The sequence below is a fragment of the Vanellus vanellus genome (genome assembly GCF_965231255.1).
Source record: "Vanellus vanellus genome assembly, chromosome: 21".
Taxonomy (NCBI): Eukaryota; Metazoa; Chordata; class Aves; order Charadriiformes; family Charadriidae; genus Vanellus; species Vanellus vanellus.
In genome coordinates, this window is record NC_138926.1 from 5,561,622 (window position 1) to 5,589,583 (window position 27,962).

Sequence of the window (27,962 nt, forward strand, 5' to 3'; positions counted from 1 at the left end):
GTCCCGTGCCGCAACACCTACCTCTGGCCGAGTCCATGCACTCTCCAGACACCGACAGCAACTCCCGAGGATCGTGGCGACCCGCTGCCGGCCCTGCGAGGGGACGGCGCTTGCTCCGGACCGCCCCATGCTACAGACGGGCATGCGGGCTGCCTAACGTGTGTGCTCCTACGGAAAGCCTGGGACAAACTTCACAAACAAACCCCAAGTCCAACATCAATGCCGGAGAGCTGCAAAAAAAAAACCCCCACACTGCCACGTCCAAGCCAGAGACCTGCAAAAAAACCCTACGGCTTCACATTGATGCCAGAAACCTGCAATGCAAACCCCATTCCCACATCGATGCTGGCAAACATCCTGCTCGGCCTCGCTGTCACCACGCCGGTGCCTGCCACACGCAACTTTCACGTTCCGGTCCATATCCAATCTCTCTCCAGATCGAGTCCCTCGCTTGCCTCCACGCAGCGGGACGAGTCGGTGGCAGCCTGGCCGCTGCGGGGGTGCTGTCTCCTACCCTACAAAGACTCGAGCTGACACGAGAACAGTACTTGGCTGGGTGGCAGAGCCGCACCTATGAGGTCAGGTCCTGCGAAGCTGCACGCAGCCACAGCCACAGCTGCGCCGCCACCAGAAGGGTCGCTCGGCCACGGTGCACCCCTGCAGAGCTGGAGGCTGCCAACAAAACAACAAGACTCACGTGAGCTGGGGCCCCGACACGCGCCCAGCTGGTGCCTCCTTCCCCCCCGGCACCCCGGGAGCCCCCCCACCTGCCCCAGTCCCGCACCGTCCTACGTGCCCCGTCTCTCCGCTGGCCCTCCCTCCCGTGAGCCCCTAAGTTGGGTTCCAGACTCACCCCGGGGCCTCGACCCTGCGGCCACCCCATACCACACTACACACCAGCACTGCTGTGGCAACACACAGCCTGCCAGCTCTTCACCGCCATCCAACGCTGGCCTGGCTCCTATCTGCGACATGCCACACATTGCAGCCACCTTCCTCACGCCGCTGACCCCTACGGCCCCTCAGCTCAGTGAGAAACAGCTCCCCGCCACACTCGCCCCGACTCCTCCTGCGCCTCCCCCGGTACTTGCCCCTGCAGCTCTTGCCGTCTCCTTGCAGCGTCCCCGTCACGCAGCTGCACAGGGGCCCGTCCGCCTGGCTCGTGCAGATCTGCTCGCAGCCTCCATTGTCCTCGCACCAGTCTGCACCTAGCCACGCAGAGCAAAGGAGGAAGCCTGAGCGACGCTCCCAGACTCCCGGACCACAGGGCCCCGGCTGCCTCGGACCACCGCTCCCCCACTCCCTGCTACAACGGGGCCGGCAGGGGCAGGTCCCACGCCTTCCAGGCACACCCTCCCGTCACACGCAGTGTGGAACCGATACTGGGACACAGCTAGGCTCCTGCCATCCACCGCAACACTAAAGCAGCACATTGTCCTACACACAGATTCCTCTGGGGGGCCTTCCACGAAGACAAAGAGAGCATCCACCACACAGGGCCACCTGGCAAGAAGCAGAGCGCCCCGCGCCACCCCATGTTCCCGCCACCCACCTTGCCATCACGCCGTCTCCTCTGCAACCCCCCAACGGCACCTAGGAACGCACATCCCCGAGCAACGCAGACCCCTGACATGGCCCGATGGCCACCACCTGTGCTGCTCCAACTGCTGCCGGTGCACCCTCCGCACCCACCCCCCGGCATCGAGACACCCCCGAGCGCTCTCTTGCACTCCTCCCGCTCCCTGCTGAAAGGAGCAGCCTCTCCCCGCGGTACACGCTCACACACGCCCCGACGCCCCAGGGCCCCGCCATCAGGCACGGCTCCGCGGCACACCGCCAGGCTCAGCCTGTGTGGCAGACAACACCCCACAGCCTTCCTCTGGGTCCCATGCACTTACGCTTCCTCCTAATAGGCCCCACAGAGAGGATCTGCTCCTTGGACTCCTCCGCAAACACGCTGGCCATCCTCGTGTGCTGGGGGCAGTTCTGTGCGGGGACAAACACCGCCTCCGTGACTCTCGACCCCTGCCCGGGCCTCTTTAGCCAGGCCGGCTCCCAAAGGGACCCCCGACTGCAATCGCCGGAAGCCCTCTCGGAAAGACCCAGAGGTGATCTGCCTGTGGTGGGGGTCTCCTCCCGGCACCCGCGGGACTCACAGCCCTCACAGCCTCCTGGGCAGAACTACATCTCCGCCCGCTTCTCTCGAGCCCGCTCCGTCGGGCTCCCCGTGACCCACCCCAGCCCTGCGCAGCGAGCCGCCCGTCGACGCTTGCCCCGCTTACTATTTTGCAAGAGTATTTCTCAGAATCGCAGAGGGAAACGGCGCAGTGGAGGTGGACTTCATCATAATCCCCAATGAACTTGAAGACAGTGACGTGGAAACGGCACGTCAACGACACCCCGTTCTCCTCTATGCCGATGGTGTTGTCCTTCATGTTTTGACACCTGCACCAAGCACGTGTTCTCACTGTACCCTCCCGCGACAGGGACCCTCTCTCCGCGGATGCTCGCCCCTGTCCCCATAAGGCCCCTTGCCCTGGATCCTGCAGCACCGCGCTTCCATCGTGCCTTGCCCGCCTCCTCTGGACAAGGGCGTCGCGCCCTGCCTGCCTCAAGTGAGCTCTCTCCGCGATATCCAACTTTGTTTCTCTCACACTTCCCGACACACCTCCACATCCCCCTCCTCTCCTCCAGATGCCCCGACACCTGCAGCATGCGCCACACGAGGATGGACACATATTTCCACAGCTGCGCCTCCTTCACACACGGGGCCTCGGAGTACATCCACGCTTGGCAAGGTGACGCCTGCACGAGCTCCCCTGTTCCCCACCCTTTCCGGATCTCGGCCACCCATCTCGCTGCTCTAAGTTGCCCCGCTCCGACTGACCGTGCCGCCCCTTCTAGCGCCCTCCCCGACAGACACCCCAAAAACCCACAGGGTGTGCCGGGCCGCCCGGCCCGGGGCCGCTCACCCTCCCTCGATGATGAAGTAGCGCAGCTTGTCGTTGCTGTCTCGCGAGGGGGTCGCGTAGCACTTGTTCAGCATCAGGATCAGGTGGTTGGAATCGGCCCCGACGACAAACACCCCCACGTAGAGCACATCCCGGGTGGTGAGCACCACCTCGCCCTGCCGGTAGGGGTGCTTGTAGGAGGAGTTCTTGTACAAGGCCATCTTGGTCGTGAAGCTCCCTTCCTGCGTCGGCACCGTCAGGTTAATCACGCTACCAATGACAAGACCATACCGACTCAGGCAGAGCAAAGGCAACAAACACCCGACTCCACACCTCGCCTCGGACCCTCTCCGCCTCGCCCCCTGCCCACGCGCTCCCGCAGCCGGGGGACGGGAAAGGCCGCCCGCCTCGCCCCGGCTCCTACCTGAGCATCGGCCGCACCACCGAATCCAGGGAGATCTTGATGTCCAGCTCGTAGGCGCAGGAAAACTCCACGTTGATGGTCCGGTCCCGGGTGATGATGTTGCCCGTGTTGTTCGCGCTCTCGATCCACACAGTGTTCTTGTACACTATGTGTGTGCTGTTCGACTGCCCAAGGAATGCAAAGCGTCCCTCCAGACCGGCCCTCCCCGCTGACCTGCTCCTACCACCCCCTTCGGCTCCTCAACGCCTCAGCCCATAAATGAGCTGCAAGACGCCGAGGGTCCTGCCGCCCTTCCGCTGCCTCTGGCCAGAAAGGGTACGGTACTGCAGGGCTAGGAACCGCCTGGCAGCATCCTTACTCTACAGCACTTGCCTCCCTTTTCCCCGAGCCCTACCCTATGCGAGTACCTCGCAAGCATCGCTCGCGCCTACACGCGTCCCCATCCCGACCCCGGCATCGATTTGGGGTGCCGCCGCCGTGCCGGAGGACTTCCCAGCTGCCGTGAGGCCACGCTGCCTCGATGCCCCCATGCATCATTCCGTGCATACATCGCGGCTCAGATTGCACAAACCGCTCTCCTCAGCCTCCAAACTCCTCCTCTGCCTCCTTCCTCATCCTCTGGACCGGGATGCCAGACAGCCGGACAACTGTGACCCCGTGCCAAAAGAGCCCGTGTGCTACAAAGGCTCCCTGTGACCTACGGCCTGACCACGAGCCACCCCGCTCGACGGTCAGAGCTATGTGTGCATCCCAGGCACCGGACAACTCTTGGATCCCTGCGGTCCCATCGCGCCATCTCACAAAGGCACGCTTCCCCGCCTCCTCCGCCCTCAGGTTTGCACAAATGAAAAGACACCCGAGATGACCGGCCCGACCTTCGCTCCCGGCCAGGCCTGCCCCGGCTCACCTGCACCACGTTGCCGCAGTTGCCCTTGGTGTTGTTGATCTGGAAGGAGATAAAGTCCTCCCCTTCGATGCCGGGGCACTGGCGGTCATTGACCCGCACCCCCTCGCGTTCAAAGCCCAGCTGAAACAGCTTGCATTTGGAGATGGACACCTCCATTTGGGCGGCTTTGCAGGTCACCTCCGCGTCAATGATGTCATGGGTGGCTACAGGAGAAGACGAGGCAGCTTCAGAGCGCCACAAATGGCGACGCGGGCCCAGAGATGGGCCGGCACCGCCTCCCACAGCCCACCTTGCCCATCCAACACCCCTGCTGCTCGAAGTGCTCCTGAGCCCGAGATGCCCATCCCGTGCGCTCCAGCAAACTTGCCCCCTGCTCCTCTCCTGAACTGCGCGCCATCACATAACTCCATCTCGGCACAGGTCCGGGCCCCTGGCGCCTCCCTTCCCAAAGCCCCGGTGCTACGACGGCCTAAGGCACGCCCACGCCGCTCGGCACCGACCCTGCGCCGGGGACCAGAGGACTCACTGTTCCCGTAGGGCGGGGGCTCGATGCAGCCGCACAGCTCCCCACCGTTGTCCAGCTCGCAGCTCCGGTTGGGGCAGTCGGCGCCCACGCAGGGATCTTCCACCACTCCTGCTAAACAGCACAAAACGGAGCACAAACCCGATCTTTATCCACGGATTGCAGGGCAGGCGCCTCTGACCTCCTCTGCTCTCTCCCCCTTGTCCCGCTGGTTGCTGTTCTCTCGGGACTCAGTTCCCCTCGACCCGGCACGCCCCCGGCTCACTTACAGCAATTCTCCTTCTCGATCCACTCTGTGCCCAGGATGCCGAAGGTGCGGCAGGCTTCGCCGTAGGCTGCCAGTGAGCCACACAGTTGGACCTTCTTGTGGTTGTAGCAGCCATCCAGAAAGCAGGACTCGTAAAAGGGCAGGGGGTCCAGGAGGCCGTAGCAGGGCTGGAAAAAGCCTTTCATGTCCGTCAGCTTCAGGCAGTAGCTGTCGCTCTGCAGCTCCTGGATCTGGACGTTGTCGCAGGAGGCGGCGTACTGCGAGTACTGCAGCTCGTTGCAGCTGTGGGCGGCGGACACGTCGCGGGGGCTCCCGTCGTGGCCGGCCCCGCTCCCCCTCCCGCCCGGCAGGGAAGGGCCATCCGACCGCTCACCTCTTCTGCATGCCGTTAGTCTTCCAGCTCTGCGCCAGCACCACGCTGCTGACCGCCGGCTTCCCTCGCAGCGTCGCGTAGTCGTCCGTCCGGTCGCCATTGAAGTTGCCGCACAGGCCGCACACCTTGTTCTGCAGCCGCTCCCCGATGGCAATTTTGATGACGTTGAAGCCATTGTAGCGGATCTGGATGTCGGGGCTCGAGTCGATCACCAGGAAGCCCTCCTGGCTAAAGATCTTCGTGGAAAGCCCCGTGACAAAGGGGATGCTCACGTGGCTGCCGTTCACCTGGCGCGGGAGAGGACACGAGGCTGACGTCCCGTGTCTCCCGACCCCTCGTCCTACGGATGCCAGCGCGAGCCACGATATCCCCACCGCAAAAACACACCACCTACACTTTGGAAGGGGAGGCCGTGTCCTCCTCCTCCTCCTCCTTCCAAACGACCGATCGAACAGAGCACACCACCTCCCTTAAATGCCCACATGAGGCCACACGCCCCCCAAACAGAACCCTACTCACGTGCACAGGCTCTGGCTTGAGACGCATCACTCACCACGAAGGGCCACAGACGATGTGCTTCACAGACTGAGCTACACTACAGCAATAGTCAACCCTCCGTAGCCTCCTGCTCAAAAGGACAGCTTCGCCCACGTCACCGAGAGGTGGATGGGGACACGACTACAAACTCCTCCTGGCAGTCTTCCCATCTCAGCCGGCATCCCTCCCCAAAGTCCGGCACACAACAGCCGCATCCCCCACCCGGAGCGCTTCCACGACGGGGGTGCAAAGCCAACGACGGAGCCTTTCGGAACCCTCGCAGAGACCGCCGCGCGGCCCCGGGCGCCGTCCTCCTCCGCTCGGGAGCCCGTCCCCCGCTGCCCCGCCCGCAGCCCTGCTCCGGAGGGGGCAGACGCCCCTGCTGAGGCCTTACCTTGACGGTATTCCTGTCGCTGATGAGGATCTGCTCCTCGTTGATGTAGAAATACACGGGGGAGATGATGGTGAGGTTGGGAGAAGACCACTTGTCAAAGTTGATGATGAGCTGGAAGGAGAAGTCAGGCAGCTTCTGGCAGATGGTGGAGAGGACAAAGGCGCAGTTGGCGGGGAAGCGGAGAAAGGCCCCGTCAAAGGTGCGGAAGACGCCGCCGCCCGCCGCGAGGCAGAAGGAGCTCCTGGTGCTGAAGCAGCCCCGGACGCCGTTGCGCAAGGCGCACTCCTCGTCTGACTTGCAGTGCCGCGGGTCACACTGGATGAGGTTGCGTCGGAAGCAACGGCACCGGCGGGTACAGTCCCCGTTCCAGAAGAGCTGCTTGGGCTGAAAGAGGGACCCGTCGCTGCTTGGCAGGGCCGGGGACCCCTGCCCTACCCTCTGCGGATGCTCGGATCGAGGATTACTCCCCTCTGGCGCGCAGCGAGCGAGAGCGGAGAACGAGGACAGAGGAAAAGGCTCAAACAACACGCTGGCAGCTCACGAAATCTCTGCTACCCACCGGCACGAGGCAACCGCACGTTGCCGCTGCCACCGCGGCGTCCCTCACCTCTCGCACACACACAAAGCCCACAGCACGCTACATACCTCCTGGACCTGTTGCTCGCACCCTGCTAGTTGCCAACCCGTCTGCTAGGGCCCCCGTATGACAGTACCCCCATACTGGCTGCTGAGGGTGGCAGGCCTTGGCAAAGACGCCTTACCCAGAGAACACCTTCACCGACACAAAATACGATCCGCTGTACTATGAGCAACGTCACCTGCACGACACCCCACTGAGGCAAACTCCCGAGGCGCATCCGATAGCTACACAAAAGTAACTTTCCTGTGACCCAGTCAACCCGTCCCGTGTGCAGTAACTGCGACCACGTGGTCATGCAGAGCCAGACTCGGGCACTCACAGGCAGTCTTCCCGGTCATCACCCTTTCTTCCACCCCCCTCTGCCCGTTCCCTCCCCTCCCTGCCGGACACCCCAGTCGCTCTCACTCAACAACCCCGTGACGCTTTTGCCCTACAGAAAGACTCACTACGCAGCCCGCCACTGGAGGACGTCCCTCCCCTCTCTACCCACAGTGCTGCCGCTGCGTCATCCCTGCCCTCACCGAAAACCACCATTTCCGTCCCGAGTGTGGTACGGGGCTCTCGCCTTGTGAAGTCCTACCGACTACGCCTCTCTGCTTCTCTAGGAGATATCATTCCCATGGGCAGTTCTGACCGAGGCGTCCTGGCTCTACGCCAGCCTTCCTCAGACCGCAGCTCCAAAAAAGCGGCCCTGCGATACTTGGGCTGGAAACGAGACTGGCGCGGGAGAGGCCCTCCTGCCGTGTACGCGACCTGACCTGAGCGCGTGCGGGTGGTCAGATCGGAGCTGGACCCCGGCCTCACCACAGCTCCTCCTCCAGCAGCAGCAATGGCAATACGCTCCGCTGCTCAGAGAAGGACTTGGGATACCGCAGGACAGCTTGGCCCCAGCAAACGTAGCACGTGCCATTGCCGGGCCTTCACTCCGCAGCCCGCATCCCCTCTCCGTGCCTCCGCTCGAGGCACATCTGCCCGCTCTGCCCTTTCTTCCCCACTCTGTCTCGCACGATGCACAAAGAACCAACTTCCGAGCGGTCCCCAAGCACGGCCATGGAGCGGCAGACACGTCCGAGGCCGATAACCTGTCCCGCCGGGCTCTGCAGAGCGCTCTCTCTGACTGCGGCTGTGACCCTGGCAAACGGACACAGCGTGACACCCGCTACCGGCCCCGCTGGGCCGCTGTCCCCGCTCGGCACACGAGGCTCTGCCCACCACTATCAGACAGAGGGTGGGAAAAAGCCCCGAGAGAAGGATGCCAGCGGCGTACCTCATAGTATTTGCCGTCAGAGTAGCAGCCGCAGTTGTGAGGAAGGATGCAGCTCTTGCCGTTGAGGACGTACCCGGGGTCGCACTGGCATCCCTCCACGCAGTAGTGGCTGCAGTCGCTCTTCAGCCGAATGGCGGCGCATCGGGGCTGGCACAGGGACACGCAGCTCTCATAGTGGCTGTTGGGGGGACAGCTGACGGCTGCAACGTTGCCAGAGAACAACAACGACGCATATTAGCTCCACGGAAAAAACCAACCTGGCGGCCGGCCCCACGCGGGGCCTTAATCCCCACCGCTGCTGTCCCTGGGCAGCTCGCTCCTCCGCCACAGTGGTTACCATGGACCGTGTTGCCCAGAGAGGAACCCGGAGCTCCTGGGCAAGCAGCTGAAGAAAAACGGCAGCCTTCATCCCCCCATCCTACTCTGCTGGCCAGCTGCCTAGCCCGAGCTGAACAATACTTGTCCGTTACTCGCCACCGTCTGCAAGCTCCTGCATGCTCGTTTCCACATGCGCCCTGCTCTCCCGCACACAAGCCTACTCACTGACACCAGGCTATCATCTCCCTCCGGGAGGTTTGACCGTGCTGGCCCTGCACCAGTGTATGGAGCCTCCGTGCTCTCCACGTGGGAACACCTCTCAGGGGACGTGTTTTTGCTGATCCTACAGAGCGTGAAGCGAGCAAGGGCCGCTGCCCCTGTCTGGCCAGGCCGCCTCTCCCCGCGCCCCGCCGGCTGGCCGGAGGCCTTTTCGGGCCCGGCGTGCGCGGTGCCGGTCGGTGGCCTCGTTGCCCCTGCCCCGTGAGAGCCGTGCCTGCCGAGCCATGAGTTTGCTCGATAGAAGGAAGAACGACATACATTTCATTGATGGACTTGTTAGCAGAGACAATTACTTCGCATCTGATTTGCCACATGGATCGGCTGCCAGAGAGGCTCGCGGCCCCCATCCTCGGGAGCCTAATGGAACATAGCACAGTCATCTTATTGACAAGAACATGCAGCTTCATTAGAGCAAACACGGACTCCCAGCTCTGGAGCCGACTGATACAATTCCTGCTAAACAACGGAGAGACAGCTGATACCTTCTGACCTGGAGGCTCCTCGCTTGCCATCGCTGCTCCCGCTACGCCATGTGCCGTTCATAACAACTCTGAGAGTACGTGGCGCACCAAACCCGATCCCACACCGCCACCCCAACAGGCAAACGTGGGAGGGACCGGCTGCAGGCCTGTTGGCCTCCCCATCCCCGGTCCGCAGGCAGGTCGGTGTGGTGCACTTGGCGGTGACTACATGCGCACCTACCGCACCGCTCAACTCTCCGCTCTGCGGACTGCAAGGAAGGAGGGGAGCCCCGGGGCCATCCCCAGGCATGGACCGTGGGGACCTGGGACCTGTCTGAGTCAATAGCCCAGAGGTAGCGGACGCCCGCCGGCGCTCCCCCGGCCGCTCTGCAGCCTCTCTATGGAATGAGCTCGGACAAGCGCTACAGCTACGGTGGTCAGCCCCGGGAAGCGCCTCTCGCCAGAGTCCGGAGGCAGGGTGGCACTTACAGCATGAGGTGAAGTTCCTCCAGCCGATAATGGCGATGCCCTGCGTTTGGCAGGTGCTGGCATAATTCTGCAGCCAGCTGCAGGCCGTTTGCATGGCTCCCCCGTCGACGCAGGTGTCAAAGAGGCAGTTCTTGTAGAAGAAGCCGGGGCTGATCTTGCTGTGGCACTTGGCGAAGACGCCGCTTTGGCTCGGGATGAGGCTGCAGAGCTGCTGGGGTTTCCAGAAGCCTTCCACTTTCCCGCAGGCGGGGCAACGGTCACCGCAGCCCACGCGGCAGAACGCGTCCCGCTTCGCCCAGCTCTGGACGAAGTCTATGACGCTGGCGGCTGGCACGCCACCCGCGGCCGTCAGGTCGTCCTCGGGATTGCCGTTGTAGCGGCCGCAGAGGCCGTAGGTCAGGTTCTGGAAGCTGCGCGGGACAGTGACAGAGAGAAAGGTCTTCCAGTCGTACACCACCTTCAGCCCAAAGTCGGTCTCGACCACAATGTGAAAGCCAAAGGCAAAAATGTTCACTTTGCCCTGACCCAGCTTCAGGGGCAGGTAGAGACGCTCGTCATTGATCTGCGGGGAAGAAAACGAGATGCCCCGTGAGCGGGAATGTTGACCAGAGCTGCCGCGGGAGGACACAAACAAGGGCTGCTCGGCGCTCCCGGAGCGAGCTCTCCGCCGGCCTCACCTCTACATCCGACACAAGGCAGCCATAACGGAAGCCCTCTCCACAAGCTGCGCCTGGCGGCACCCTAGGGATGAGCCCGAGCGTACGCCCATCCCGAACCCCCGAAAACCTTGCGAGCCGTGAGGCCTCGTGCCTAGCGAATCGCTCCGTGGTTTGCGAGCCACAACAGGGAGAAAGATCCCTGCCCCTCGTGGCCCTGCACTCACCAGCACCGTGTATTTGTAGGCACGGTGGATGACAATGTTGTAATTAAAGACCTCCACTTCAACTTCTTTCACCCACAGGGCCAGAGAGGTGTCCCGATCCTCATTCTTGGCCGTGACGGTGAACGCCGGGAAAGTGTCCGAGCGCTCCGCCCTCGGCCGGGTGATTGTGGTGCACAGGACCAACGCGCAGCTGCTCTGAAAGTCAAAGGTGTAGCCATCAAAAGTCAGGTAGTGTCCGTAGCCAGAGACGATGCAGGAGGCGTCGGTGCGGACATGGCAGTAGTAGAGGCCGTTCTCCTCCAGGCAGTACTCATCGTCCTTGCAGGAGACATTCTCACAGTACACGCTGTTGTCGGAGCCGTTGCAGTAGCAGAGAAAGTGGCAGGCGATGTCCATCCAAAAGGTCTGGTTGGTGGCCAGCTGGCGCCCCTCGAAGTTGCAGCCGCACTCGCCGCGAGGAATGCAGCGTGTGCCGCGGAGGGCGAAGCCCTCGTCGCACTGGCAGCCCTCCGTGCAGGTGTCCGCGCAGACGGGCCCCGTGGCCAGGGTCTCGCAGGTCTCCACGCAGGTCATGCATTCCTCAAAATGGCTGTTCTCCGGGCAGGCGAGAGCTGCGGGGCCGACAAACATGGAGCGTGACCGCCCAGCTCCAGCAGCCCCGGTCCAGCGCGGGGCGGCGGAACAGGCAAAAGGTGGGAACGGGCTGAGCAGCGACCCATTTGGGGGACAAAGCAGCCGGAGGGGAAACTGTCCCGGCGCCCTGCCAGCCACCGGCTCCTCCCATCCCCCTCGCAACCCCTTCTGCTCTCGGCCATCGCCCTCCTCACGTCACAGCCCTGTCCCGCCACGTGCCGAGCGACACCTCCTCCCGCTATTTCAGAGAGTACGATGCCAGGCCTCCCAAACCGATGCCTCCCTCAAGCCTGCGCGGCAGAGACAGGGGCTGCCTCCCCACCATGAACTTCCACACTGGGGATTTTTCACTTTCGCTCCTGATTTCGGATTGATTTCCAATCCACGCGCAGTTTATAGCGACAGCTAATTACAAGCGTTATTCAATTTATCCTCCGGTGGCGCCATCCGGCACTGCCACACACCATCTGCGGCTCTCGAATGCTCCTACACCGCATCATAAAACTTCCCAGGCCTCCTGAAGCGCCACCCTGAAATTGCCTCGCTGGGAAATCTGTCTCTGCCCGCACATGCACTGCTTCATAACTACTGTCCGTACACGGGGCGGCACTGCCTTGCTTTCGGTCTCAGGAGACAATGCCTTCCTTCCCCAACTCCTCTCTCCCTTCCGTATGTTACACGGGAGACCGTTCTGTACACGCCGTCCCCGCTCCCGGCAGAAAGCTCTAGTGGGCATAGCTCTTAGGATGGCAAAGCCCATCTTTGGTTGACCCGTAGGGAAGAACTTAGGAAACTTGCCCCAGAACGACAGCGTACAGACACCTCCACCCCTACCCCCTTCGTATGACTTTGGACATCTAATGCCGTCGGGTCAGGATCTCCCACGCAAGCAGCCCTTCTGCGGTTGAGTGTCTTCGAGCTCGGCCACAGAGGAGCACCCTGTGGGTAAGGGGTACCCACCTGAGACGCGAGTGGGGGCGGGGAACACAAGCCCGTACTTTTTGGCATCCGGTCAGAACAGCTGCTCTACCACCGTACAGCCACAAACTCGTGACAAAAAGACTCCGCCTGAGGGCAGCGGGGCCGACGTCCTCTTCCACCCACCCCAGTAACTTACAAGCTTGGGCAGACTCACGACAAAAACTGTGGCTCCTCCACTGGCCGACGTCCACCTCGGCGTTCTTGCAGGCGCTGGCGTAGCGCGCCACCGAGTCGCACAGCTCGGACCGGTTGCCCCCGCTCTGGCACAAGCGGAAAAGACACGTCCTGTAGTAGGCCGAAACGTTAACTACGCTGTGGCACTCCAGGAAGGAGCTGTTGGTGGGGTCGTTGATGATGCCGCAGTTGGAGCGGCTCCTGTAGGACTTGAGCAACTCCGAGTCGTTGTGGCAAGCCTTGAGGAGGTCCCCGCACTCCCCGTTGCAGATCTCGTCGAATGTGGTCCAGCTCTCTAGGAAGAGCTCCAGGTTGTCCGTGCACTTGCCCTTGGGCGGGCAGAACTCATCGCTGGCGTTGCCGTTGAAGAAGCCGCACAGGCCCCCGGTGCAGTTGAAGTAGGCGGCGGAGAGGCGGATCTCCAGGAGGCCCGAATCATAGTAGCCGATAGCCAGGAGCCCCTCCGACTCCATCACGGTGCTGTTGTCGCTACGGTAGATTTCCAGGCGGCCAGAAGGGTGGAAATAGGGCAGCTCCACGTCGTAACCGTTTACCTACAAGTAATAAGCCGATTGAGATGCTTCCGGAAAGGGGACTGTTCTTTGCGAGACTGTTCCCATCTGCTGGGTGCGCCACGCCGGGTACGTGAAACGCTTCCTGACCCAAACACCACCCTCCGAGGCCCAGAGCCCCCTTCGAGTCGGGGGATAGGGCTACTTCCTTGCATTTGGCCCCATTACCAGAGAATGTTTTTCCAAGGAAAAACCAAGTTGCGGAGACAACCGCTACGTCGGGACAATCTCCGGAGCTGACTCAGCAAGCCAATGGCAACACGGGTGCGGTGACAACAATCTCGCAGGCACCTACAGGGCTTCCACACGGTGGTGGCCCACACGGGCTTCCTCCAAGTGCCACCGTAGCCCTCGAGGCGCTGACACGGGGGAACGGTCTGGGTCCACAGACCCACGAGCCCTTCTCGAAAGGGAAATCGGATCGCAGCACGGACCACCGCCTCCCATCCCGGCCCTGGGGTGGGCTGCCCTGACAGCAGCACCTTTACCTTGATCTCCGACAGGCCGGTGCCTCCGATCTTCACCTCTTGGCCGACTGCCTGGATCCGCACAACGCGTGGCCCATTGGGAGCGACTCCAGGCTTCTTCTGACTGATGTCCACCTCGATGAAGTCCGGTCTCTCCGGGCAGGTTTTGAGCAGCGTGTAGGAGTGTTCCAGTGGATACGGGAAGGCGACGCCATCAAACGTCTGCAGCACCTGGTTCTGCCCCACCAAACACAGACTCTCCCGCTTGGGGTAGCAGCCCCGGTAGCCGTTCTCAATGGCGCAGACCTCTCCTTCGGGGCAGGTGGTGTTAAAGCACCTCGCCTCCCCGCCGTCCTCGCACTGGCACTCCACCGTGCAGTCCGCCGCTGCCCAGAAAGACTCCCCGATGGCATAATACCGGCCGTCCACATCGCAGCCGCACTTCTGGACGGGGACGCAGCGGTCCGTGCTGAGGACGTGGCCCTCATTGCACTCGCAGCCCTCGGCGCACGGGGAGATGCAGGCCAGCGGGGCCGTGAGGTCCGAACACGTGGCGGGGCAGCGGCTGGCGCACACCGAGTAGTGGCTGAGCTCCGGGCAATGCACAGCCCTCCCTGTGGGCGCCGAGGGGAGACAAACAACAGGAGGACCGTATTATGGCACGCTCTGGGGCTACTTACCTCTTTCCCCTTGACACCCAACAGAGACAACACAGAGTGACCCGGGATCCCTGCCTGATGGTAGAATTGGCCCCTGCATTTCCCTCCCACGCTTCCCCGGCCATTCCTCTCACGCAAGCAATAGCGTCGCCAAACCAGCCCCAGAGCCCTCAAGCCACCCGCAGTTAATTAAGGCTGGAAGCGAGGAGAGCGGGCTGAGAAGCGGGCCGCCGGCAGGTCCCCCTTCCAGTCCAGCCTCCATCGCCCATCACGGCAGCCGACTGCCTGCCGAGCACAGTGGAGCTCCCGCGGCGTGCCTGACTCCTGCCACCCTGGTGCCGGTACAAGAGTCTGATGTCATGAAGAGGGGGGACCTATCGGCTCTCGCCCGACTCCCTCCACCACAGTCAGCTCTCTCCCCTGGACTTCTCCCCCTTCCTCTCACGCACTGCCGGGCACACAGGCAGACCCCTGAAATCACTCCCCTCCTCCAGAGGGGAAGGCTCCCGGCACGAGCACGCAAGCACTTACCGCATCCCGTCTGGGCACGCCACTCTCCCACCGAGATGCCCAGGGCCTGGCACACCGCAGCATACGCCTGGATGGCTTGGCACAAGCCGGTGCCGTTCTCCCTTGCGCTGCAGAGGTCGTAGACACAGCTGTGCACGAAGGCGGTGGGGTCCACGACGGTGCCGCACTCCCACAGCGGCCCGCCGCTCATGTTGATAAAGCCGCAGTATTCGGAGGTGAAATACAGAGACTCGGTGGCGGCGTCGCAGAGGCTGCAGTTGTCCAAGCAGCCAGACGAGCATTTCCGCTCGGGGTGCGGCACTCGCCAGCTCTCGCCCAGGTCCGGCACGGACGCGGCCAGCCTCCCGTCCGAGCGGAGGGTATCGTCCTCGGGATCTTTATTGTAATTCCCGCACAGACCGCACGTGGTGTTGATGTACGTGCCCGGAACAGAGATGGAGGCGTAGTGCTGTCCGTCGTAGGTCACCAGCAGGCCAAAGTCAGTCTCCAGAGCTGTGGACAAGCCACTTTGGTAGACTTTTATTGCACCCAGTTCCAGGGAGACAGGTAGGGACACCATCAAGTCATCCACCTGCAGGAACAACACCAGACGACTGAGCCGGCGCATGAAATAGCAGAGCCCTCATACCGAATCTCAGAGAGGAGTCGTACGGCCCCGTTAGGGGGTGTTACGCCGAGGGACGTGCGCAGAAGGACAGCCGTCGGTAAACCACGGCCATTTGCCACCACGCCTGTCACCCGTGCTCGGTCCCCGAGGGACACACGAGGCCCGGAAGCGCCATCCCACGCTCCCACGGCTGCCGTCGCGGACTCGCCGCTGCCTCGGAGGAGCCAACCTGGAAAGTTCTCCCCTTTCAGTGGGTCGCTTACCTTCGCTTTCCCAAAGCTGCCCTTGGGGAGGACGATCTTGTGCGAGTAGACCTCCACAAAGATATCCCTCAGCCAGGAGACGGAGGAGCCGCCTCGGTTCTCGTTCTTGGCCTCCACGTTGAAGTAGGGCAGCTGGGACCCTGGCCAGCACTGCCTGGCAAGGAGGTAGGAGCAGGAACCCTGGAAGTGAAAGAGGAAGCCATCGAAGGTGTGGTAATGTGGATCTCCGAACACCACGCAGGTGCTGCTCTCCACCGGCACGCACTGGAAGAACTTGGTCTTTGGCTCGCATGCTTCAAAGGGGCCGCAAGCCATCTCCTGGCAGAAGATCTCGTTGTTGAAGTCCAGGCAGCGGCACTTAGTGGTGCAGTTGGCGTTGTCCCAGAAGACCTCCCCTTGACGAAGAAACTGTCCTAGAAAGACAAAAACGGAAAACCCACGCTACATCACTTCTCTTAACAGAGAAACATGCTCTAGCTGCACCACGTCAGGCCTCGGAGGGGTCTGCCGGCCCTACCATCGAGACCGCCGCCAAAGCGTCCTGCGGCTGGGCTCCTCGGCCGCTTTCTTTGTGCGGACTCCTGGCAGGAGCCGCTCACCAAAGCGCTGCAATCACGACCTTCATTTTCAATGTATGGTGCGTCACCTTTAAGTCCGACCCGTGCCGCAAGTCCACCAGATGGTGCAAGCGCCGTCACGACTCCGGAGTCGGTGCCGCGCCGTGCAAGCTGGCTAACTTCAAGCTTATTCCTTCCACTTTGGACACTCAGCACCCTCGTTCCGCTTCAGTATCGTGGAACACAAGAGCCGTTCGTGCAATTTTCTCAAAGGGAAAGTCCACTAGTAAAGCTCGCGCCTTTCGGAGGCCATTTCTAGCACTGTCGTTGCACTTGCGCCATCCCTCAGCTTGGTCAACATTTCCGTAATTCCTCTGTTGGCATAGCTTTGCCGCTCAAAGAGCGACCCAGAGGCAAATCACTCCCATTCAGAAAGCACTCGTAGCAGTTATGAAACCAAAGAGCTGTTGATAAGTGACTTCCACACCATACACCAGTGGCAATGGGAAACGATGAGTGATCGCGCAGCAATAGACCGAGCAGACTTGTTACGTGGTGGTACTACAGAGGGAGGCAGGTTTGTCTGGTGAGAGACGTGAGAGGCAGAGAGAAGACGAGAGAACAAGGGTGGCAAATACCCGTGAGAGTTTCCCTCTCCTCCATATGGCCGTCTTTCACACTTCTTATGCGCGTGGCTTCCGCCGTGCGCGCTGCCTGAATTCACCTCTCCTAGACTTTTTGTTCTCTTCCCTGCCTCCTACAAAAACAGCTACTTTCCGCTTCCCTGCATCCAACAACATCTCCTCTAAGGGAGGCCCACTCACCAGGGCGCCTGCACCAACCGTCCCAGATGATGCATCTCCTCTCATGGGGGGTGACTGACTGTCTGCCGTCAAATGCAAGTCCGGCAATGGAATCTATGCACGCTGCCCTCGTTACCTGCAACGCCCAGACTGGCTTTCGGCCCCTGGGAAAAGCCCAGCCTTTCTCCCTGGGGTCGGCAGCTGGAAGCGGCTGGAGCAGCTGCACCCAAAAACTCTGCCGGGGCTGCAAGAGCCTTGGGGTCTCACGGTCGTTTTTCGCTACGCTCCTAAACCAGGACATAAAGAAGCCACATGTCTCAGAGCGGTGACATCTCCGGTGTCCGTCGGCAAGTGACAATTCTCTCTGGCTAGACAGACTCCTGGAGCGCAGCGGGTGCTCCTGACAGTTTTATTTGTCAACTGGACATACAATAATCTCTCTGCAGCAGAGTCTCTGCGCAGTCACTGTGTGCATTTATTATTCCTTTTCTATCCTCACGCTGGCAGTGACACATGCACAGACACTCTAAGTGCTGCGGGGACATGGCATTAGTCCTGCCTGGAAAACTCGCTATTCCTCCTGCAGAAACAAGGGAAATGGGACCATACCATCAGCTTTCCCACGCTGAGGGCAAGCGGAAATTGCCGTCCACAGGTCTTCCCGTTACCGGCATCAGGATCACAGAAAAGAATCGAGATGACGGCTCAGTGGCCTTCAATTCCTATGACACGCTCGAGCCCCATCCACCCTTGACTTTGGGTTGGGGTTCTGCTCCCGGGCCACAGGAATAGAGGCTTACAGCAACGACGTGCTACTCAAATGCCAGGACGGACACAAACATAGAACAGATGACAATTTCACTTGCTGGTGGTTGCAAGCAACACTGAGAGATGTGACGACTCCTGAGTGTTTATGGGCCCCTGTCAGATTTCTCGGAGCTGCCAGGTCAGCACTCGTCCGCCCAGACCATTTCCTGCAATTACTCCTCGCGAGATGGGTCCGGCCATCCGTGAGCGTGCCGAAATCCCCCTGGGAGAGGCAACGCCAGATGGGACCAGGGGCAAACAACAGCTGATGACGGCTTCTTCGCAGACGCCACCGAGCATTCTCTCCAGCTAAACAAGATGTGCCAAACCTCTCAGTCCACTCTTCAAGGCATTAGCTTGCTGCAGGGGGCAGGCTGGCCATTATCGTTGGAAGTCGGGCGATGATTTTGCGCTGCCGGCAGCAACTCACCGATGCAAAAGGAACCGAACCCCGCTCGCGTGTTTCTGTCCCCGCAGCCTTGGCGAAACCACTAATGGCGTACAGCAGCCCAGAGCGGTCAGGCACCTCTCCAGCACCTTCCCAACAGCATTACCCTTTGCTGCCACCGCGCTCCAACATTTGACATACAGCAATGCTGTTTCCCCCTTACCTCTAAGGCTGCAGCCATTGGCCGGATCTATCTCTCTGCCGTCAATTCTGAAAGCCCAGCGCCCGGGGACGTTAACGTTGGTCGTTTCTTCAATATTGACTATGTCTGGGGTTCTGGAGCCCGGGATGCTGAAGAAGTTGGTGATATTTCCACCATTGAAGCCAGCCTAACACAGAGAGAGAGCAGGTCTCATCACAGATCTTTGCTATGGGAAAGCAATGCTGCATTTCCACACTTCTCTGCCCCCCCATGATAACTCCCGAGCTTATCTTTCGTTTTAAAGACTCTTTTGGGGGATTTCAGGTACTGCAAGTCGTATGGATGTAAATTTATGCAATTATGTACATATCTATATCTACACACACATATAACTATGTATATACATATAGATCTATGGGTAGTGGTTGAGTGACTGGAATCCAGTGACAAAGCGAGGCACCCTGTAGGCAGGGAACCTCACCCGCCCAGGGCAGATGGACTGGCTGTGTCACTGCTGCTGACACCGCATTTTGGGGTGCTCAGCCCACTGTGCCCGGCAGTGGTCTTGCAAGGCCAGTGCTGGGGACACCGGGGGACTGCGTGGCATGAACAGGCTACGGGCACCCATCCGAGAGGTCCACAGAGATAGGGGTGCGGCGGCAACAGTCTCACCTGGGCCATCACCCCGCCGAGACCGGTCAGGGGGTCCCCTCCGCTGGCTGTCCCCGTGGTCCAGCTGATTTCGTGGTAGTTAAATAGGGCAAAAGATGACACTCCGTCTGTGATCAAGACCGCTTGGAAAGTGTTGACCTGTTGAAAACCATAAGCGCATTCACAAGGTGCGACTGCTTGCCTGCCCTTCTGCGACGTTTGTCTCCACCAGCTCCCATCCGCTACCTCCTCCTGGGAGGACACGACCATCTCCGATCCAACTGAACGCCAATAGATGGCAGCATGAGAATAAACTCGCAGGGAAAAAACAATCGGCAGGATTCAGGTTGTTATGACCTGTTATCTTCCATTACCCTATCTTAGCTTTATTCGTCGCCGCATTATCTTACCCGCTTCCCTTCTGCATTCATATCCTAGAATACCGTTAACGGTGGATTACAACCAAGTCAACCATGTGTATTACGCACTGCCCTCCGCTGCCAAATCCGCTCGCTACCTGCTCAACCCGCTGCTCGCGTTCTTCCTCTCACTTGAAATGACTCTGCATTTCCAGTCCCCCAAATTCCAGATACGCTCACGCCACTGCCAGCCCGGGCCCTGCGCAAGAAGGGTGTGCTTTGCCGGCCGGCGAGGGCGGCGCGGCTCCGAGCTCTTCCCTTTTATGCTTGCACAGAAGGACCGCAAAGGCCTCTCCCCTTGAAATATCCCCTCCATCCGTGCAGATCCGATGGCAGAGAGCTTCACTGGGAAATAACAAGTCATTAAATTCTCTCAGCTTTCTGCATTTTCGTGTCCTTCCCATCCTTGCCCGTCCTAGACCGCTCTGCACCGGGACCGTGCCGTGATAAATGCCTGCTCCTCCTGCCTCTGAGCGAGCAGAATTTCTGTGGAGGACAACGCTTGGGCTGCTCCTCTTTTAATTATTCCAGACCACTCCTAGGAGCCCGGCTACCTGGGTGCTGCAAACCGTGAAGGAAACTACAACCACAGAAACAATTATCAGGTGATATGGGAAACCACATCGATCGAATCATCTCCCGCTGGGGAAGCGCGAGGTTCTTCCCTGCCAGCGAGGTCTGAGCTGCTCCACGTTACCGACAGTTCAGGTGTGCTGCTGGACAAAGGGAAGACTCCAGAGCCCCGAGGGGCTGGAGGTCACTGTGCACCACTTCACATTCCTTTACAGCAAAGCCGCTGGTTAGATTATCAGCGCTGCGGTGAGCACAAACGCCTGAAGACTGAGAAGGAGAGCCCAGGGCGCCACTCACTACTTGCGTGCCACAAGGGAGGTCACTTCCAAGGCGCGTTCGGCTCTTGCCACAAGAAACCTTGCAAACGGAGGCGAAGCAGCCTGTACGAGCTGTCAGGGAGAGCGTGAGGTGTGGGTAGAGCTGCCTCCCGGCAGCTGCAAATGGCACAGTTCACACCGGGGCAAGCTGGAGAGCAAGCTGACGGGAAGCCACCGGTTCCACTCCCGCATCCTTTCCTCGGGATTCTGCCTCCTGCGTCTGGTTTCCTGCTCACCTCTGCAAAGTCTTTTTCCCACCACTCTAAGATCAGAGGCACTAACACATTAAAGGCAGTGTTGCTTTTTATAGTGCAACAACGGCTCTTCGATGGAGCAACAAACCCTACTCTGGGCAGGTACCTCTCGGCGAGTGGTGGGAGCTGACCTGGTCCCAGGAGGTGTCGGGTGGCCGGCGCTCCTCCTTAGGAGCGCTTACATGAACCAAAACCATTTCTGCCGTTTGGCACTCGCAGCCGAACGTGCATCGAGCGCCACAGCCCTCTAACAAGGCTCTCGGAAACCAAACCCGTTTGCTTGGGTGTCATCGAGAGACAGTAACCGCAGCATCCCTGAGGCCACATTCGCACACTTGTTTTCTGCAGCTTTTCTGCATTGCGATGAATTTCCTGCTTAAGTCGCATCGTGCTACTCCATGTGCCAAGCCGGAGCCCTGGCCACTACTGCTCTATAACAAAATAAATTGCATTGCGTGGCAAATGTAATTCTTCAGGCAATACACGAATCTCTATATTGCTTGCTGTCTGCAAATATATATATATGTATGTATTTTTTCTCGGAAAGTGCTGCCAGGACTGCCCAAAAATATGCATTAACTCTCCAGCCTCTCTAACAAATGGAAACGAGCTGACCTGTTTATCAGAGCCAACTCCTCGAGACAGAAGAAGCCGCCTTTTGGCACTCACAGTACACAGGCTGATCCTAAACAACCCTTTCCCCATACACTAGCAGGGATCCCTCGCTCACTACATGTGCCCCACGCTTCCACGCGGACCCTACGAGCAACGTGCCAGCGGTACGGCACAGACCTCCTGATGTCAGCTGCAGTCACAGCTCACACGCGAACCAGGTATTTGAAAGCCATTCAGGCCCTGAACAACATCACACCACCGTCCCTGTCCTCTGAGATACAACTCACAGATTTATGAAATTATAACCCAGCTACCACTGCTGAGCCGCCAGCGTGACTCTCGTCAGTCCAAATCAGTCTCCCCACGCAGACAGGGCAGTTGTCGTCGCAACAAGGCTGTCAGTATTCCCTTTGGTTTTCTCCTTCCTATCTCCATGTCCGCACAGGATTACAGAGTGGCCATTCAACCCGCTTCGACGAGATGCCCTCGCTGCCCTCTCAGATCAGCTCTGCAGAGAGAACGTTGCAGCATCCACCACAGAAAGTGCCATCACACCTGGAAAGCACTACAGTTTTTTGCAAAATACGTACAAATTAAAGCACCGCTTTTCTCTTTCCTGTCTCCAGCTCCTCGGAGGGTGGATTACTTCCAACACTTAATTTACTGCAGATTCCTGAGCTAGACACTTCTGCCAGACCAGCCCTCCCTCCTCGCAGAGGCTGGGAGCAAATAACGACCGTAGCTTCATTTCAAAGCTGCCGTGCCCTTGCAAGGCAAGCTCAGGGTGCAAAACCAAGCAGGCTTGCACTGAACCCTGGGTAGATGTGAGCAGCGGGGAGCGCTGGCTGAGCTACAAAACCCAGCCTGAGGAGGGTGACGGCGGAGAAGAAGGGAGCACAGAGCACAAGATTATGGCTGCCCATCCACCTCCACCGCTCGTTCTCTCAGTTACCCTGCAAAGTGTGGGACCAGTTTATCCTGGACCCCTGGAGTGGACAGAACCACTCCAGCATTGGTCAGCGGGGGGCTGCCCTCCAGTCCCACTTCAGGACGGGATGCAAGCACACGCGCGCTTATTCTCTGCTCCATCCCTGGGCACCACGCGGCAGTCTCGGAAGGAGCCTGCTCTACGCGCACGCCCTGAGCACACGCACCTCGCGCACAGCGAGGCTGCCTTCGGCACCGGCCCGGCTGCCGTTGGGTGCTTCTGGGTCTCACCCAACACCCTGGCCCCATTGCTGCCACGATAACATGCCTTCACACTAACAACTGGCGGCGCGGGAGCAAGTGGGAGCCTCGAGTGCTATATATCCCGACAGAGCTACTGTTCCATGCCAAAACTCTGTCTCCTTTATAAAAGCCTTCCTTCCGAGGTGCCTGTAGCCCCTGCACAAACAGCCCTGTTTCATCACTGCGGAAGCATGGGGAAGTGAAGGTCGCCTATCACAGCACGGAGGAAAAATGAAATCCGCGTTTCTATCTGGCAACAACTAACCACATTGTGATCAAGGCGCGCTGCCTACAAACACCCAAGAGGCGATGCTCGCCCTCCCTGGAGACCTGAGAGCAGGGAGCGAGGCTCGTATGGGCTCCCGTGGGAGAGAACGAAAGGGCCGTGGTGCTCCTCTGCCCGAAAGGGAACCGAGGAGCAGCAGCACAAAGCAACTCCCTCCATTTTACACACCAAGGCTGCGACAGTTGTACATATACAGACATATACTCAGCCATCAACCACCACCCATCCAGAAGCACAGCTGATCGCTCTTACCGGAGTCGTGCTGCTTCCTCCGTAGAAAGTGACTTCCTCCCAGGTGACAATGAAGATCCAGATGGCGGAGAAAGAGGCCATGTCTTTGAAGTGCTTGCGGATGTCTTTGGAGGCTCTGCGCAGCAGCTCGGGGTCCGTGCTCTCCCTGTAGTAGATTTCTCCCCGGATGCCGTTGTGCACGTCTGCCCAGAACGGTGCAACAAAGGCCCGTCCGTCTGTCAGGGGGAAGGCTTCTGGTGTGAACTGGCTGACGAGCGCGTTGAAGGAAATCACGCCGTTGTTGTTCACCTGCACAGAGAGACCCGCTCTGGTTTGAGCCCGCCTTTGCAGGCAGCAGGAAGCTGCTGCTTTATCACAAAGTGTGGGCTGAGGGACTTTTGGCAGAAGGTGGCTTATAATACCGACAGCCTGGGATTATAATACTGACACACAGAGCGTCAACTTCATCCTACCAGTGGTGGCCACGGGCTGAGCCCAGGAAGCCCCAGGCAGCACCAAACCCTGAAAAGTCTGCAAAGCAGGCCTCGTACGGGCCAACGCAGGAGAGGGACCCATCCGAGTGGGACGGCAGCAGGTCCGGCAGGGACCCCGCCTTGGGCCCCCGGGTGTAGCCAGCCTTTGGAGAGCAGCTCAGCAGCACCGAGACACCCGGCCGTGTGGCACTGGCCACAGGGCACAAGGGCTCCCAGGCAAAAGGGATAAAGCATCGGGCCCGCTGCCGTCACCTTTGTCCTCTGCAACAGATCCTGGGGCTCCTCGAGAGCAGCGTGACCCGTGGTGCCACGGACAGCCTCCCCTGAGTCTGCTGAAGACGCTCTCCAAAACAACCATTATTTCTGCCAAGCATGGAGACCAAGTGGCCCCGCTGTCGCCACTGCTGAAATCTCCCACCACACACGGCTTCGAAAGCCCCTCGGGATTAATGCTTTCCCAGTATTGCCATGTACAGATATAAGCTGGTTAGGCAGGCAGACAAACGAGTCTTTGCCTCTCTTCCGGACCTGTGGGGCTGGCAGGTTTGTATCCCACTGCGGACCAGGCGTACCCACAGACACCGCCTTGCCACGGAACATGGACGCGCTTGGGATCCGGCCTACGGTCACGCTCACTTCGGCCCCTGTCTAAGGCACTGTCTGGATGCGCTCAGGTGAGCCCTCTCTCAGCCCAGCCCGGAGGAGCGGGCATCACCTCTGCCAGGCTCGCGCTGAGCTGCCATCTGAGAGTGGCAGCAGCCTGTCCTTGTCTTGGGCACCGACATATGGGTCCAAACTATCGCCCTCCTTTTTTCCCCTGCAGGACTCCGCGTGTTCTTATTTCCTGTCGTGTAACGGGAATAATGTTTCCTGTGTCAAGGCCTTAGCTTTGCTGTACCATTTAATCACCTACAAAGAAAATTTATTGCCTTTTATATTTCTTCCCCATGAACATTAGCCCATTAAATATACCTTTGACTTTCTTAATCATAAAACCTATCAGTTCATGAAATCTAAGAACTTGTCAGGTAGGTGCTAATAAATCTTCAGATTCCTGACGATGGGGAGAGCGCATTTAAAATGCAGCTGCTAATGGCAAGGAAAAGAATAAAGGCAAGGTCTGGTCTGCTTCTCCACTTACATAAACGCTTCTGTACGGGGCTCCAAAAAAGATGAATGGGACGGAGATCTTAATCTCGGGAGAGCTTCCATCATCAACTTTGGGCGTTTTCGTGTCGTTCTGCCAGAATGGGTACAGACTCGCCATGGCGTGCGCTGGAAGGAAAGGGAGAAGAGAGTCCTTATGGCAAAGTCTGAACCAGCCCTGCCTTCAGAGAGGCCGTGGCAGGGGCCCCCGGGGTTGCCCATCCCCAGACGCTGACCTCCTGTGAAGAGCTAGGCGGCTGCCTTGCCCCGCTGCAGACATGCCGGGGGTGCCGAAGGGCTGCGGGCCACCAGCCTGCGCCGAAGCCAGGCAGCGTTCTGGGGCGGCAGTGAAACTCCACGCTCTGCACTTGAGGCGGCACACTAACGGCGACTAGCCAAACCAGCACTTGGCCACGATGCCATATTCTGCATCGCTGCCGCTCATGAAAACAGCGCCAAAGCCCAGCAGTGGCAGCAGCCAGAGGTTGTCTCAAGTCAGAGCAGAGGTGCTAGCTCTGGGCGGGCTCCGGGACGCGGTCACTGGGGAGAGCATCGTTCAGAGGGACCACTAGACATGTGTCCAGCTCACAGCTGCCCATTTCACTTCCCACGTGACTGGGATCAAGTCATAACGCCTATATCTCGGCAACAAGGACACCAGCTCCATCCCCTCCCGCTCCAGGATGGGGGGGTTGCTGTTTCAGATGCTGAGGTGCTCAGGTGCCTGGGGACCCAACAGCACCCAGACCGACCCCCTGGCAGCGGCCGCTCTCCTCCTGCCTGCACGGCAGCGCCCTGCCGGGCACCAGGGCCAGCCCGCCCCACCAGACCCCGAGTGCTCCCGGCGCTGGGTTACAGCCCGAGGCGTCACCACTGCTCCGACATTCCCTGGCAAAATTAGGTTGGCTGCTACAAGGCCGTGCCAGTGAATGTCATTGTCTCTCCTAAAATTATTTCAAAAGGCAGTTTTGATGTGCTTTAAGACAAGCCTGCCGCTTTGTACCGGACTACACTCCATCGGCTTGAGTCGCAAGCAGGCACTTCTGGCCTGAGGGCACACATCCTTTCCTGTTCCAGCCCCGGCCATATGTCTGCTGTCATCTCATCCCCTGTTTCTTGCAGTTAGCTACTGGTGCGGCTCCTCACAGAGCAACTGGGGATTGTGCTGGGTTTGCCTCCCCCTCCTCCTCTCTTTGATGTAGAGAAGCAGCGCCTTGTCCTCGCGACATTCAATCTCAGCCGACATGAGCCACCGGGCTCTGAACAATCCCAGCCCTGTTCACCTGGGTTCAGGACATGCTTTTATTTCCCAGGCCCTACCCTGAGCTGTTCAGGGGCTCCCAGCCGAGGACAGTTTGCTCTATGCCCCGCCGTTACGGCCGCGGGAGGGAGTGTCGGCATTGCCCCAGCTGGGGGACGCTCTCTGCTCACAACGGCCTGGGAGCGGGGACAGCCACCATCTGACCCTTCTTCACAGGCTCAACCGTTCTGACTTTCCCTCGACAAAAGGAGACCGGGGAAGCCTGGCCTAACCCCACTGGCATCCTGACTTCCTAAGTCACGTGCATGTGGCCCGAGCGCCCTGCCGAACATAAAGGGAGGTGGCTTGTGACGGTGTCCGACCCGCGAGCCTGGTTTCACAGATATATCCGAAGGGCCGCAGCAAAACTCCTGGCTGCCAGGTAGCAAAACAAGTCATTTCACAGCTGTTTCGAACCTGACCAGTTACCACTGCTACGGCATAGCTACAACACACGGACTTTACTTCTCTTTTAAATAGGAAACTCAGCAAAAACTTCTCAAGGCCAGCTTCTTTAGCACGACTAATGAGACACTACCATACCTTTGCACGCATCACCTCTGCCAGCCGAGCGGCCCAGAGGGACCGCTGATCGCGATTTCTGCCCCGGTGGCATTTCCAACAGGTGAACTGGTAGCCTCGTTTACCGCATGAGAGGAGAGCCACAGGTTTTGCCTGAGCTCTCTTCAGCCCGATGGCAACTCAGCAGCTCACCAGGGAAAGGGCTTCCATGTTTCCCGACTCCCAGCTCGAAATTCCCTTGCTAGAGGTCCTCAAGCCAGCCACGCAGCGCATATCTGCCATGTTACCAAACTACAGAGGCTTTTTCTGCCCATAGCAGCTCCGCTCGCCCTTCCTCAAATTGAAACGTCGCAACGAGCTGCTCCTGCGCTTCTCACCATCACAGAAAGCCGCAGCTCGGAAGGAGTGCCCGGCTGCCGACTGCTCTCACCTCCTGCCCAAAGCAAGGCTGACCCCGCCGTCAGAGCAGGTTGCTCGGCCCTCATCCAGCCCAGATGCGCACACCACCTCTACACAAAACAAACCACACCTCGAGGACTGGGGTGCGAGCGCAGGCCGAAGCTCCCTGCGGCAGGCTGCGGCCCCGCCAGAGCCACCCCCACGTCTGCTCTCGGGTGTCCTCCGCAAGCACCCCCAGGGGAACCTCACTACGCACAAACCGCTGCGTTTCACCATCGCTCACACAATTTGCCCTTTGCCGGACACAGGTCGTCAGCCTGCGCAGCAGTCCTAACACCAGAAATGTTCCAAACTCCTATTTCTTAGTGACCGGCGGGACCATCGCAACCTCCGCAACGCCCCATGTGCACACGCAGCCATATAGATGGTACCCGCACACGTACATCAAACGCTCACCGAGCTCAACGACGTCTGTCCCCTGCACGCCCCACCGGCTTCACCAGCTTCACGCTCAGCCCGGCGAGCCAGCTCCTCATTCAATGCACACTATGCCGCTTCATTGCTCGCACTGAGGCGAGGGCCATTTGCGCCGGCTGCCGATCCGCCTCCCGCGACGCAAGCTGTCTCTCGTGCAACATTATCCCCTGTGCTTACCCACGAAGGCGCCCCAATCCCCCCGCTTAGCGCTCACCCTTGAAACCGGCGGTGCCTTCCTCCCCACAGGAAATAAGAAGTCCAACCCCGGTTGCTGTCCTCGCTCCAGCCCAGGGGCTGGGGGTGTTTCCCAGGCCCTCCGTACTTCTGGGGTCTCTGGGCACAGCACAGCTGACGAGCGTCGGCCTCCCAGCGCCCGAGCGGGAGCTACTCACCTCGCTGCCGCGCAGTCATCACCAGAAGGGCCACCCAGGTTCCGAGAAACGATCGCATCTGCATCCTACAGGACAGAAACAAACCCGGACACTCATCACATGGATAGGAAACCGCATCCTCGAGCAAACCTCGCCATTGCGTCCCGAAGCCGCTGCTGACACACAGATGTTTCGGAGACGGAGGTCCCTCCGTTGCCCGGCAGACCCGGAACGCCTGCTCCGTGTAGACTGCCCTGCTGACAACCGCCAATCGCCCTGCAGGTACTGACAGCGTAAGCCCATACCCACGCAGAAGAGG

At 59.8% G+C, this 27,962-nt stretch overlaps 1 protein-coding gene across 1 annotated transcript; it reads right to left on the bottom strand.

Moving 5' to 3' along the window:
- Window positions 1-212: 212 nt before the first annotated feature.
- LOC309680239 (alpha-tectorin) lies at window positions 213-27,728 on the bottom strand (the record flags this gene model as incomplete). Its single annotated transcript, XM_082493786.1, has 23 exons — window positions 213-672; window positions 1,092-1,208; window positions 1,899-1,986; window positions 2,283-2,445; window positions 2,973-3,221; window positions 3,376-3,539; window positions 4,283-4,485; window positions 4,809-4,919; window positions 5,075-5,355; window positions 5,447-5,733; window positions 6,378-6,761; window positions 8,285-8,484; window positions 9,832-10,393; window positions 10,715-11,325; window positions 12,483-13,056; window positions 13,563-14,155; window positions 14,732-15,302; window positions 15,602-16,014; window positions 18,380-18,545; window positions 19,031-19,168; window positions 22,956-23,243; window positions 24,570-24,703; window positions 27,665-27,728. 23 exons carry the CDS (start codon window positions 27,726-27,728, stop codon window positions 572-574), a joined length of 6,462 nt encoding a protein of 2,153 aa, XP_082349912.1. The 3' UTR covers window positions 213-571.
- Window positions 27,729-27,962: the final 234 nt, after the last annotated feature.